This window comes from Agelaius tricolor, unplaced genomic scaffold (assembly GCF_023055355.1).
Source record: "Agelaius tricolor isolate 1412-34295 unplaced genomic scaffold, bAgeTri1.0.p SCAF_18, whole genome shotgun sequence".
Taxonomy (NCBI): domain Eukaryota; kingdom Metazoa; phylum Chordata; class Aves; order Passeriformes; family Icteridae; genus Agelaius; species Agelaius tricolor.
In genome coordinates this window covers 12,109,058-12,122,642 of record NW_027269278.1, presented here as the reverse complement: position 1 = coordinate 12,122,642, position 13,585 = coordinate 12,109,058, and the positions used below count along the sequence as shown (strand labels likewise).

General features: G+C 47.7%; 1 protein-coding gene across 4 annotated transcripts in view; it reads left to right on the top strand.

The window, feature by feature from the left end:
- FLT4 (fms related receptor tyrosine kinase 4) overlaps positions 1-13,185 on the top strand; it is a 57,735-nt gene extending 44,550 nt beyond the window's left edge. The window contains exons 18-30 of one of the 4 annotated variants that reach the window (XM_071443352.1): positions 287-391; positions 1,784-1,897; positions 2,133-2,221; positions 2,454-2,601; positions 3,161-3,255; positions 3,600-3,722; positions 4,101-4,212; positions 4,592-4,691; positions 5,149-5,254; positions 6,229-6,305; positions 6,903-7,023; positions 7,796-7,881; positions 9,227-13,185. In XM_071443352.1, coding sequence (XP_071299453.1) covers positions 287-391; positions 1,784-1,897; positions 2,133-2,221; positions 2,454-2,601; positions 3,161-3,255; positions 3,600-3,722; positions 4,101-4,212; positions 4,592-4,691; positions 5,149-5,254; positions 6,229-6,305; positions 6,903-7,023; positions 7,796-7,881; positions 9,227-9,446 — 1,496 coding nt within the window. In that variant the 3' untranslated portion in view covers positions 9,447-13,185. Of the gene's footprint in view, positions 1-286; positions 392-1,783; positions 1,898-2,132; positions 2,222-2,453; positions 2,602-3,160; positions 3,256-3,599; positions 3,723-4,100; positions 4,213-4,591; positions 4,692-5,148; positions 5,255-6,165; positions 6,306-6,902; positions 7,024-7,795; positions 7,882-9,226 lie in introns of all 4 variants that reach the window. The other 3 variants (XM_071443351.1, XM_071443350.1, XM_071443353.1) reach the window with 3 other exon arrangements.
- Positions 13,186-13,585: the final 400 nt, after the last annotated feature.

Sequence of the window (13,585 nt, the reverse complement as noted above, 5' to 3'; positions counted from 1 at the left end):
AACTTTTTGCTCGAGGGCAACAAACAGCCCCTCACTTCTGCATGGCCATTTCCTTCCTCTGCTTTGTCCATGCCAGCTCTGTCTCAGTTCCTCCCATCATCCTTTCTCTTATTCTCACCGACACAGCAAGCAGCCACCTGAAAGGGCACATGTTCCACTCCTTCCTTTTCCTTTATGATGTTTTTTCTTTCTTCTCATGATTTCCTGTTGGGATTTTTGTTTTCCTTCATTCTATTCTGCCTTTTCTGCACCTGCCTTTCTTCACACTTATTCTCCTTGTCCATAGGTAAAGTCCTGGGTCATGGTGCCTTTGGGAAGGTGGTGGAAGCATCTGCATTTGGGATCAATAAAAGTAACAGCTGTGAGACTGTAGCAGTCAAAATGCTGAAAGGTATGTGAACAGTGAAGCAAAACATGCAGTGTGTGTAGACAGCAATTAATGAGGCACCTGCCACGGAACACTCACCCTGCAAATGCCTGTAGTTTAATTAATGGCTTCTTGGCCTCAACACAGTTGATCCTCTTTGGCTCCACTCAGCTGCACTGAGGGGCTGGAGTGGCAGAACTGGCAGCAAGGACTTGGGGGACTCAGCTTTCAAGGAAATTTCAGTGTCTTCAGAGGCAAAGAATGAAATCTGTCTCAAAGGACTAACAAGAATCCAGAGTCCCTCTTTGGCATGCCACTGGAAGAAGTGTTGCTCCCAAGTGCCTTTTTCCAAATGTGCCTGTATTTTGTGTTTATGGGCCAGATCCAGGGCTGGGTAAGGAAGCAGGTTGCAGCTCTTATCCAACTCTGAGGACTAAATTGGCTTTGCACCCAAAGCCTGGTCTATCTAGAGTGAGATTTTAAACTTTTATAGACATGCTTTCAAACAGGCATCCAAAACATTATTCTGTAATCTGGCACCAAACAAAATACTGAGGCAGTGTCTGGCCAGAAGTAGCCTGTACATGGAAATCGTGTCATGGTTCATCCGAACGGCATTTGTGTTGTAAGTGTACAGATCATCTGCACAGCAGTGAGGAGCCTGCTGAGCAAGGTTGCTTTACAATTTTTTGAGGCAAGGCTCTCACCTGGCCCATCAGCTGCAGCTCAAGAGGTTGCTTCTGTCTCCCAGGCTAAATTTACAAACTCTCAAGGAAGACAAAATGCACATGGGGAGGCTGAGAAGTATGAAAAAGGCACACAAAACCTGAGAACACACCCTGTGTAAAACAGAGGGTCAAGAACTGATGTGAATTGGACACTTGAGAGAAGATGCAGTACAGAGAGATGGCAGGAGCATGACACTGTGTTTGCTATTGAAGAGGAATCATCAAAAGATATCTGAGTTTGAGTTGACACAGCTCCTATCTTCAATTGTGATAAAAAGAATCAGATATCTTTTGTTCCTAATTTTCTTTCAAATTGTTTCATGGCTCATTATTTCTGTTTGGAGGCCAAAAGGGCAGAGATTCAAACGGGTGCATCCCAATGAAAGTCTCAAGTGATGTTTTTCACTGCACAACTATCATAAAGAAAAATTTGTTGGGCACAGATTGTGTTGTTCTTTGTTCAGGGTCCCTGCACTTACAGAGAGCACCCTATGTGTTACAGCAGGGATCCTGGGATCTCCAGACAAGGCTCAACATTTCATGTGGGAACATGCAATAACAAAATGTTCCAAGGCTTTGAGGTCACAGCCTCCTCAGCAAGACTCACATTAACATGCTGCTAGAGAAGGGTGGTGAGGGGGAGTGAAAAGTCTGAGGAGGTGTCATGACATGGTCTGTGTGTTTCCAGAGGGAGCTACTGCAAGCGAGCACAAGGCACTGATGTCAGAGCTGAAGATCCTCATTCACATCGGGAATCACCTCAACGTGGTGAATTTGCTGGGTGCCTGTACCAAACCCAATGGTAAATATCCCAGGGCAGCAGGCTGTGCTGCTCCCAAAAATCAGAGCTTGTCCCCTGCATCTTTTTACTGTCCACATGTGTGATCACAGGGACCTGGGGGAAGTTATTGGTGTGTTTGTGTGCACTTAGAGGAGATATCACAGCTCAGCAGGGCTGCACATAACACAACTTATGGCAAATTCTGACCAACTCAAGCCCTCACTTCTAGCCTTAACCTTTGGTCTCTTCTCACCAGGTCCACTCATGGTTATTGTTGAGTTCTGCAAGTATGGAAACCTCTCCAACTACCTGCGGACCAAGAGGGAAGGATTCAGTCCTTACAGGGTGAGTAGCTTCCTTTGCCTCTAGGGACCTGTCCCATGTCTAGGGAAGGAAGACATGCAGCCTAATACATGATCAGACAATGTGACAAAGAAAGGCTCTGTCCTTCTTTCTGCAATGGTAGACGCTTCTGGACCAGAATTACAGTTTAAGAACAGGAAGAGACTGTGCAGCTCGGGTGCAGGGGTTACAGTGTGCATTGCCTGCTGAGAGTTTTGGTTTGGTCCCTTGCCAGGAGAAGTCTCCCAGGCTGCGTATTCAGGTGCAGTCCATCGTGGAGGCAGTGAGGGCAGACAGGAGGAGCCGCTCTGGGACCAGCGACAGCGCCATCTTCCACCGCTTCCTGCTGCACAAGAGCCGCACTGCACTGCCCATCCAGGAAGGTAACACTCCAACCTTGGCACCAGCTCCCCACCTGGACCACCCAAAATATGCCAGACTTGGCCAGCTTGGGGAATGGGCAGGGGTATCAGTGGAGAGTGGGGCCCCAGCCTTGGAACTGATCACTGTCAGATGGCAATTCCCCAAACAGGGCTATTGTGTCATCTGTTGTGTCTTCTGGTGTCAAACCCAGAAGGGAGAATTAAATTCCTTTGGGTATTTTAGCCTGAAGAAAGGAGAACTGAGGGGGATCTTGTTGAGTCCTCCCTAGGACAGAAATAATGAGCTGACCTTCAAAGCCCCTTCCAGTCCTGCTCCCCACAACTCTCTCTCGCTGACATGTGCTGGAAGCTGGACTCTCTCCTCACACTTGAGCAGGTTCCTGCTTTGTGCCTTCTGCCACCTAAGCAGAAAATCTTAGAGTGGGGCTGATTACTCCAGTTAGGACTGAGGACTAACTGTGTTTCACTGAGAAACTGGCTGCATCTTGCAGTCCCAGAGAGAGGCAAGGAGGACTACAGACTGCCAATTGTCTAATCATTTTCTGTTACTTCTGAACAGTGGATGACTTGTGGCAAAGTCCCTTGACAATGGAGGACCTCATCTGCTACAGCTTCCAGGTAGCACGTGGCATGGAATTCCTGGCATCCCGAAAGGTGAGTTCAGCCTTTCCTTTACTCACCCGATCTTTTGTGCATGCCTGATGAGAGAGACCTGACTACAGCCACCTTTCAGGTAACACACAGAGAGATTCAGTGATCTGCCTCACAGTCATCAAGAAATCTGAGATAGATATGTGTACAAAAGCTGGAAAATTAGTTCTCTTGCATTTCAACCTCTCCTTAACCAGCCCTTTCTGAAATTTTTATCTTTAGCTTCTTCCCATTTCCACCATTCCCCCACTTCAGCTCAGGCTTATGAGGGAAGGGAGGTGCTGGACACCTTCTGATTGTGGTTTCTCTCTCTCTTATTTTGCCCCTTCCTCTTTGTGTGCCCTCAGTGCATCCACAGAGACCTGGCAGCTCGCAATATCCTGCTGTCAGAAAACAACGTGGTAAAGATCTGTGACTTCGGCCTGGCCAGAGACATCTACAAGGACCCTGACTATGTCAGGAAAGGCAGTGTGAGTGCCATTTTCTCAAACCCTTTACAGATTAGGCCCCCTTGATGAAGAGATGAAAAAGCAGGAGTGGAATTACTTGCATGGCTGGGACCAGAAGCCAGTGGACCAATGACACAAGTCCTGTCCTCCTTCACCAGCAGATCTCTGTCTCCTTCCTTCTACCCCTCAGCCTGTCATTAACTTACTCCTCCTTATACTCTTTCAACTCCTTTTTAGTGTCTCTGTCCCTCCCTCTGACCAACCAATTCCTCCATGGAGAGAGGAGCAGGGCTATTGGCTCTGATTTATTTTCATCCATTTCATCCCTTTGCTACCAGAAGGACTGTCCTGGGACATGTTCCCAACTGAACATTTGTGCCTTGCCTCTCCCTCCTGCAGGCCCGTCTCCCACTGAAGTGGATGGCTCCAGAAAGCATCTTCGACAAGGTCTACACTACCCAGAGTGATGTCTGGTCTTTTGGGGTCCTCCTCTGGGAAATCTTCTCACTAGGTGAGTCCTAATGAGGGTCTTGTGCTGCTCAGGGCGACACCTCTAGCCACGTAGCAGTTTGTGGGTGAGTCTGTGTAGGATAGACATTCTGAAGTACATCTAAGGACTGATGGGAAGCGACACAATGTAGGCAAAAAAAAAGTGGCATCCATATCCACCCATGAACAGAGTGATGGGGACACAAGGATGCAGAGGTGGCCTCCAGCTCACTGAGGCAGAGAAGCCTGACTCAGGCAGCACCAAGGATTGGGCTGTGTATGAGTAGGGACCACACCTCTCAGTGTTCTGGGATGAAGGGCAGTCTCAAAAGGGCAGTCTCAAAGGGACTGGTTTCTGATGCTACATTTCATGTTCCCACCCTTCTCTGAACTTTTTTTAGGGGCATCTCCATATCCTGGAGTCCAGATCAATGAGGAGTTCTGCCAGAGGCTCAAAGATGGTACCAGGATGAGAGCCCCAGAGTATGCCACAGCAGAAATGTGAGTCAGAAACATCAAGGATTCCAGCATTGGTCAGAGCAGAGGCCTCTGTGGGAGGGCAGAAACCTACCAGATCCCAGCATAGAGCAGAACAGGCCCCTCTGTGGGATGCCTGACCTTTAGCCAGGGTAGAGGATGAGCCAACACATCCTTCACTCTAGGCCATTGCCTGGAGAGCAAGGCAATGGGTTCTGATCAGAGCTCTCTAGTGTCCTTGCATGCCCGTGCTGGGACGGGTCTGTCAGTGTGCACTGAATTAGCTCCTTGTTCCCTGGTATGGTAAGTGCATAACAAACAAACACCCTGCCAGTAATTCTACCTGGCCAGTGTGCTGGGGACCAAGCTTTCCTTCCCAGTGCAGGAACTGGCAGTGCCAGTGGGCACCATGTGGGTGGGAGGTGTGGAGTGGGGCAGGAGGGGATTTCTGTGATGTAAAACCGGCGCCTCTTCTTGGCAGCTACCGTATAATGCTGAGCTGCTGGCACGGTGATCCCAAGGAGAGACCGACTTTCTCCGACCTTGTGGAGATACTGGGGAACCTTCTTCAGGAAAATGTCCAGCAGGTGAAAACCTCTCTCCCTGCTCTGCTCCAGACAGCTCTTTCTTCTATCATCACCAGCTCCCTCACTGTGCCCTCAGCTGACTCCATGGTCAATGCAATACATTTGTGTAGGCCAACAATAACACAGAGAATCTGGGTCAGAGGTCTATTTCCCAGAGCTGTTAGAGAAGTCATTTCTGCAACAGCCTTTTAGCTGCATTCTCATAAAACTCTGCTCCTTGCAGGGCAGAAACCCTCTCAGTCGTCATTCTAGTAACTTCCATCCTAATCCCAGATGATTATTTGAAATTCCTCAGCTGAGTCAAGGCCCTCCCACACGCCTGCATAATGAAAACCAGGACTTGACCAGGGTTTCTGAAACTCTGTCCTCAGATGGAAATGTCAGGGCCATGTGAAGCAAACAACTGTTACATTACAGCAGTCAGTAATACAGATTTCTTTGAATGCATTACTAATCACTTCCATGTGGTAACTCACCAGGGCATTTAACTGTGATGAGCGTGCAGCTCTGATTTTAACTTTTTCTTGATGCTCTCTTTCAGAAAATGATAGCTAAATGCTTGCCTCATCCTGATGTTCCTGACTTTAACCTTTCAGCTGGTTCCCAGCACAGACATGACTAAGCCACAAATGACATTGCCCTGGAGCACAGTATACTCTGTCCATGCAAACTGGAGAATTATGGGATTATTATGGCTGTTGTTCTCCTGCTCACACACACCTCCATGCATCACTCACAGCTACTTAACACAAAGGTCATAGAAATCTTCAGCCAGATATTTTGTCCTAGAGAAATAAAATTTATAAACCAGAAATTTTCCTTCCCAGCTCTTACAGCTTCTGCCTGTGGAGCCTTTTCTTGTGGGAAAGTCTTCCCCTTCTTGTAAGGCCATTTACTGTTCTTCCTACCAGGAAGGGAAAGATTACATCCCGCTGAACAACTCTCATAGCTCAGAAGATGATGGTTTCTCCCAGGTGCCTTCCTCTGCCCAGCAAAACTCAGATGAAGAGGACTTTGACATGAGGATACGCTGCCACAGCCTAGCAGCAAGGTGAATCCCCTCCAAAAAGGGCAGAGAGAGCCCAGCAGGCAGCGAGCAGCTGGACCTGTAAGGGAGCCTGAGGGATATGGGGATAACCCAGATGTTCAGAAAATCCTAGCTGCTAAGGTGTGATCCAAGAATTTAGGCCATACCCTCTTGATTATAAAAGCAAAATTACTTTATTTTGCTCATGAGGAAGTGCTGGTTTGTAAGCCTATCACATTCCCTCTTCTCCTCCAGCTATGCTGCCAGAGTATCATGTAAGGAGCTTCATCCTATCTGTTCCTAACTGACCCAAACAATTAGTCCCAGGCCTCTCTCTCTGATGAACTATAATGATGTGATGCCTGGGATCTCTATGACATTTTCTGCTTATCCCATGTAGAGAGGTTATTGGGGCCTGATTCAGTCAGTCTAGTCTTCACTGCAGAAGTAGTATGGGGTTAAGAGGTCTAAGGTGGCCCCATGACCCTCCCCAAATCCACCATTTGGGTCATCCTCCTCCCTGCATACTTTGGTTGCACAGTGAGGAGGTTGAGTTCAGGTCCTGTTCATTCAGGACATTGACTCTTGCCTTTACTGAATGCTGTGTGCTTCTGTTGGCAGATACTACAACTGTGTCTCGTTCCCTGGTTGTTTGACGGGAGGAAATCAGATCAGGTGTCCATCCAGGATAAAGACATTTGAAGAGTTTCCCATGACACACACAATGTACAAGGCACACCCGGTGAGTAGCATCTGAGGGGATTTGAGTGGGGGACAGTCTTTTCTGACACCTTTACTGTTAAGACTGTGGAAGGAAGATCACTCCTATCTTTTGTTAGTCTGTGTGTCATTCCTGTTTGGTCCACCCAGTCCTATGCACGTTCATTTCTTCATTTGGCACACAGGGGTTTCTCTCCAGCATGGTTCCCACTGCCTGAGTGGGAAACAGGGAGGTTAGATATGCAAACGGGGGGACTATAAAGGACCCCAGAGAAGAGCCTGCTCTTCACCCTCTCAAATCTGTGAACACAGCCTGAGTAAGCACACTGAAATCTTGCCAGGACTAGGAAACCCAGAGTGTTTATCTGCAGCTCCTGTATCTTGATGCATATGGCAATGTGCAGTAGGGATCCTTCAGGTCTCTCTGAACTGGAATGGTATACTGATATCTCCTCTAGCAGCAGAACTGAAGTCATAGCTTTAGTCTCAGAGGAAAATATCACCTCTCACAGATTTGATGATGATACATCTTCCAGCCAGGGACCACTCTTCTTTCATTCACCAAAAATGGCACTAACTAAGCACACAAATCTTACCTTTTTACATGCTGCTTTTAAGAAGGTACCTAAGAAAATCAGATACAGCAAAAATATAGAGCATGCTGGTAAAGTGCTCCTACCCCTTCTTCCCCATCACACATACACAGGATCTCATCTCCTGAATGATTTCTCCTCCCTTCCCACTCTGATCAGTCGACAGGGACATTACTGATAACTCCTGTTGCTTCCTTCCAGGACAATCAGACAGACAGTGGGATGGTTCTGGCATCTGAGGAATTTGAGAGGATAGAAAACCGACACAGAAAAGAAGGTGGATTCAGGTACTCCTTAAGCCTAGCCACTGCTGCCAAAGGCAATGAGACCAGGAGGCAGCTACTGGTATCTCCCCATAGGCTGCACTGCTTGGAATTTTCAGCTGTGGGCCCTGAGCCAGATAAGTCCATGTACTCCTTAATGAGAGGCAAAACACAGGAAGAACAGACAAGCCTGCTGTTTCCTAGGGTTTAAAAATATAAACTGTGCCCCATCAATGAGAATGTGCCTGTTAAGATAATGAGGCACAGTAGAGTGATGGTGTTAATGAGACTGTTAATGCTTATTGACATTTTCTGGTGAAATGTGTCAGGGCTTGCTCAGGCAGTGGCAGATGGGATGGGCAGGAACTATGTAGCTGCCACCCTCCTCCCTCAGCCCTGACCCACGGGGTACAGGGCCATGATGTGGTGGTACGAGGATGTGGCAGGCCTTAGGAATTCCCACATGCTGACATGGAATCTGGCAGGTTGAGCTGGCACTCTCAGAGCTGAGGAGGTTATGGATGGTTATGTCCTTGACCCAGGCTTTGAAACTGGGTGAGAACCTCTACAGCTCATCTCTGCCAGAGCAGGCTGAGACCTTGTCTCTGTGACAGTGTGTTGAGCAAGCCATGTCACCTCATATGTAGACAAGGCCAGTCCCAAGCCTCTTCCTCACCTCCTCTGCCTCCCAACATCAGATTGGACTGGTCATTGTCTTTTCTCTTAGCCATAGCCCTGTGGCCTGTCTGCTCTTGTATCAAACCATCTCCTGCTTCTTGTCCTTGTCCTCTTTTCCCTAAGGCATGTTCCTGTTGTCTCCTTAACCTGGTGTCCTATCTTCTGGAAAACACTACCCTTAAACTTCTTCTTGAGTGTGTCCCTGCCCCTGCTCTTGTGATTTCTTGACAGTCACCTGGTATTGTCAGGCACTGAGATGGGACATAAGACTTCTGCCTACATCTTCGTCATCTTCCTTTGTTTCCTTTCCCCATCCTGGCAGTTGGTTTGTACCAATTTCTGTTATTCCTGCCAGGTCTAGAAGCAATTAATATAATATAATGTCTCTAGTCTCTCACTACTCATTGGGATCCCAACCCTTCCCTGTATCTAGAAGGTATCACAAAGGTATCTAGGACAGCTGAAGTAAATGTTCCAGGATATGTGTGGATTTGTCACAAAACAAACGGGCTGTGCTTAGATTTGGAGCAAGGCCTGGTTTTGTGCTTTGAAATGGAGGTGCAAGTCCATTCCTGACCTGTCTCTGCTGCATGCATTAGAAGATGAGATTTTCTGAAGCAGGGATTTCTCTAAGCAGGACAGAGGCTTTCTGGGAGTGCCAAGGTTAATTCTGTGTCTCTCTCCCTCACAGCAGTAAAGGGCCCAGTCGGACCATGGAGCTGGCAGGGGAGCAGTCGGACCTGCGGGGCAGATGTCGGCCGTCGTACGGGTCCCAAGTCGGAGGCCAGACTTTTTACAACAGTGAATACGGGGAGCTGTCGGAACACTCTGAGGATGGCAGCTGCACCCCGCCTGGAGAGGGGGCCAGTCCCCCCACTCTCCACGCTTCCTTCTTTTCCGAGCAGTACTAATGGCACCAGGCCCTGGAGGCAACTGCAAGGCCCTCCAGGCATGTCATCAGGGTCACTCAGAGCTTCTCCTTCAACCTATGCCCAAACCCAACCGGGAACCTACCCCAAACGGACGGGGAACACCAATGTCCTTGGAACCGCAGCGTGAACCGTGCAGCACCTCCAGCTGCAGCTTCCCTGTGCCACAACTGGAGAGAGCACATCACTGATTCCTCATATTTCTTTTATTGCTGCACCTCAGACAGATGCATTCTGCCCGAGAGTGGGTGCCTGTGTTAGCACTATGGCACCTTCTGCCTAACATCCAGTCTCCGCTCAGATCAGCTTCCCATTCAGAAAGCCCATTTCAGGTCAGATATAAATAGATCTGTCTTAGTCTCAAGTTTCTTCCTGGTGTGCAGCCTGAATGTTTTTCCTTGGATTGCTTCCTCCTCCCCTCATCATGATGTCAGCTGCTGAGCTGTGGAGCAGAATCAAAGGGAAGAAATCCCTAGTGGTATTAGAGCAAGAGCAGGACAATTTAAAGAGATGTACAGAGAGATCCCGAGGGATCTTTGTAAATGTTCATGCATGCTGCTCATCCTGAGTAGGTGTCAGCCTCTCCATCTCCTCTGCAAGCAACACCCACACCCCTCTCATATCTGCTGGGGGGAAACCTGCCAATCTGCCTTATCACTAGGATTATTTTAGCCATCTCAACACAGCTAGCACTGAGTAGGTCATCAGCAGATGGCTAGAGTGCTCCAGGTGAGATAAATAGCAATTTTTTTGCAGGCTGTGTGCAAAACAGGTTCTTTTATGATCTCTGCTGGGAGCAGGTTACTCACAGGTCTGCTGCTCTTGCCTTCCCCTTCTCCCAGAATGGTTCTGAGATCATTTGTTGCTCGAGTGAGAAATTAAAGCAAAGCTAGGTTAATTTGAGCTGGCTTCTAAACATAGAGTTTGCTGGGAAGAAAAAGATCAAAAGGGCAGGGAATGAAATGTTTATTTTCAAGCTGCTGCAAAGCATTTTGGAAACAATGGAAGGAACAGTGCTCCAGCAATAAGGTGCTCTGGGCTGTATCCCCTTATGTGTTGACATCACTGAACACATGGAGCCCAGCACCTTGCCAGGGTTCAAGCCCTGATTCTCCTGGATGGACAGTTTGCACCATGACTTTTCCTGTCTCTCAAGTTCCCTGACTCAAAGGAAGCACTCTCTGCCCAGCAGGCTCCTCTCCAGTTTGTTTTGCAGAGCTTCCAGCTGAGCATACCTGACTCCGGAGGATTAAGAAACAGTTATTTGCTGAGGAAACATCTCCTTACTTTGGTCTTCTATTTCTAAGAGATACCATGTGAATTCAGAGCTCTGGGGAACCTCCACAGCCCCTCTCTGTAGATTTCTGTACTGCTGCCTCACCACTTCCCACCTACTTCTTTCCATCCTGCTCCCAATCCAAGAGCTCAGCCACGGAGCAGGGTAACATCACCGCCTCAGGAGTCTGGGTGAAAAGGCTCATTTGAACAGCTTGTCATCATCTCTTCTCCCATATGCCCATGGCTGGCAGAGCTCTGTGCACCAGGGCATCTCAGCACCAGGGAATTACTGCTTGTGGGCCACACCTCTGTCACAGAGCCAAGGGTTTGGACTTGTAAAACTGTGTTTCCTGTCAGATGTACAGCTTTCCCAAACTGTATCTCTTTCCCAGCAGAGGGTTTTACGCGTTTCCCGACGTAAGCCTGTGAGTCCTTATGGATGATGTTGCCAAGTCTTAATTATAGCTCTCCACACAAGTGTAATGGGGAGATTTATTTAGCACATGGGAAAAGCATGCCTGTCATTCAGGTTCTCTAAGCCTGTGCAGCTTGTTCAGTGTTCCACTCCCTTTTTGTGTCAGAAGGATGACATGGCTGCAATTTCCATGGCAAAAAAAGAGACACAAAACCAGACCAGCTTGAGAAAAACTGGCTCAGGATGTGGAATTGGAAACTGCATATTACAATGAATTCCCTGACTTCTACTGGTGTCCCCTGAAGCTGCCAGGAATTTAAGCATCTTTAAGTAATTGTTACGTCTCAGTAAGAATCCTCTGGCAGGAGCTGCTGGAGAGCCAGGACAAGGAAGTAGGACAGCCAACAGGGTGTAGGCCAGATCAAATTCTCCTGCCCTCATCTTGCCCTGCTTTTTGAACTGCTGGTTCCCTTGGCAGAAGGAAGGCTGCCTGTGACTCGTGCTGCTCCTGACTGGCATTGACAGGGGTAGAAGATGACCAGCTGAGCTAAATTCAGGCTGCTCACTGGGTGATGTGCATCCACAGGACCCAGACTCTCTTGTTTCCAGTACTCCATGAAGAGTTCTCTGCCTGGAAACAGCCCCATCTGAGAGAGAGCCTAAGAACAATATAATAGTTAAAAAACAGAATTTCAAAGTGGCTGTTAGTCCCTGTCCATATGTAAGGGATAGGTATGTGCCAGCAAAGCATGACATTTGCTGGGCATGGCAGGATTCCTCAGTAGAAAGGGGACAGAGGCATCTTAATGCCCAGGGTGGTCATCAGCATGGACATCCAGCCAGTACAGCTGCACTTTTTCTCTAGGTTTAGCTGTAAATTGCTCACAAGTATCCTTGTGGAGAAGGGTTATGTTGTTAAAACCATTGCTAATGATCCCCTGCATCACCCTGGAGAAAGCACTTCTGTGTCATCTGATTTTTGAACATTCAACTCCACAGAAGTTTATTTTCTCTCTCTTGCACCACCTAGATGGGGGGTGGAATCAGATCCTATTGTGTCTGTGTCAACAGACTTGCATGAACAATGCAGCCTGATAGGAGCAAAATCTGGCTCCTCTTCAGACACTCCTGCTGATGAAGAACAACTGAAGTGTGGGATATTGAAGAGCTGTTGAGACAATTGTACTTTTGCTCTCTAAAGGTATACTAAAATTAGATGTGCAAACCTGATAACCCTTCCCATTCTCTTGAATTATTTCTGGCTTTTTATTTTTACAGTCTCCAGATAAGCATGAAGTGAAGCTGGTCTGTTTTGGTTTTAAGATGTGAGAAAGAAGTGTTGTCTCTCTTTCCACAGCAGCAAGGGAGTATTTCAATGTTTAAAACCCAGGTTTTGATATTTGTGCCTGCTCTATTCAAAATGCACTCTCTGTTTCGTTTTGTTTGGGCTTCTTACTGGAACTCAACATTGAAGCTAAGCTATTTATCATCATCACCTTCCTTTAAAATGGTTGCTTCCACTCTGTGCTCAGTCTCACTTTTTTTTACAAAGTGTTGGTGTTGAGAGGACATTCCTCCCTCCTGAAAACAAAGTGTGGGGTCCCCTACTTGCAAATACATGTGTGTCTCTGAAGAAAAACCTGTGTATCAAGTAACACTACATTTATATTGCAATATTTTAACCTGGTACCTGTTGTTGCTCTAGCAGCATTCAATGTTTCAGTGGGCTGCCTTTGAAGCAAGTAGGCTAAAACAGGGGTTATGTGTGAGTACAAAGCATGGTCTGTGTGTGTGTGAGTGTGCTATGGGTGAGTGTGTGGGTATTTGCACGTGAGTTTTCCTACCAGTGAGCATTATGTGAGTGATTGTAACTCACGTTGAGTCCTGTCTCTGGAAGTTCACGGTTATATATCAAACCAGTTAGAACACTGCTTCCTTTCCTCTTCTCCTATAGTACTTGTTATCCTTTGTCATTAAGAGTTTTGTTGTAATATCTAAATGTGAAAATGAATAAAGTCATAACTGGCAGCTGCTCTCTGCTTCCTGGGGCCACCTCTGCCCCTGGGGCAGCCCAGCTCTGGCCCAAGCCATCGGCACATTTATTATTTTTACTTTTGTGTCCGTTTGCATTTCCCCGCATCCTCTCAGAAACAACTGGATCTTGTGGTGTTTCCATCCGGGATGAAAGTCTGTCTTTTCTCATGGTGAAGTCAGATTCTCTTTGGTGAAGCTCGCTGGCAGAAGGAAACACAGCACCCAGCCCTGTGCCCAAAGGATCCACGACCCTTTCCTGTCACCTTGGCCCTGGGGGTCTCCAGCCTTCCTGCCCTCATTCACCACACCAGGGGAACCAGAGACCCCCTGACGCCCCTTCTCCTCAGGGAATCGAACCCTTCCCGGACGCCTTTTCTCAAGGCACCAACATCCC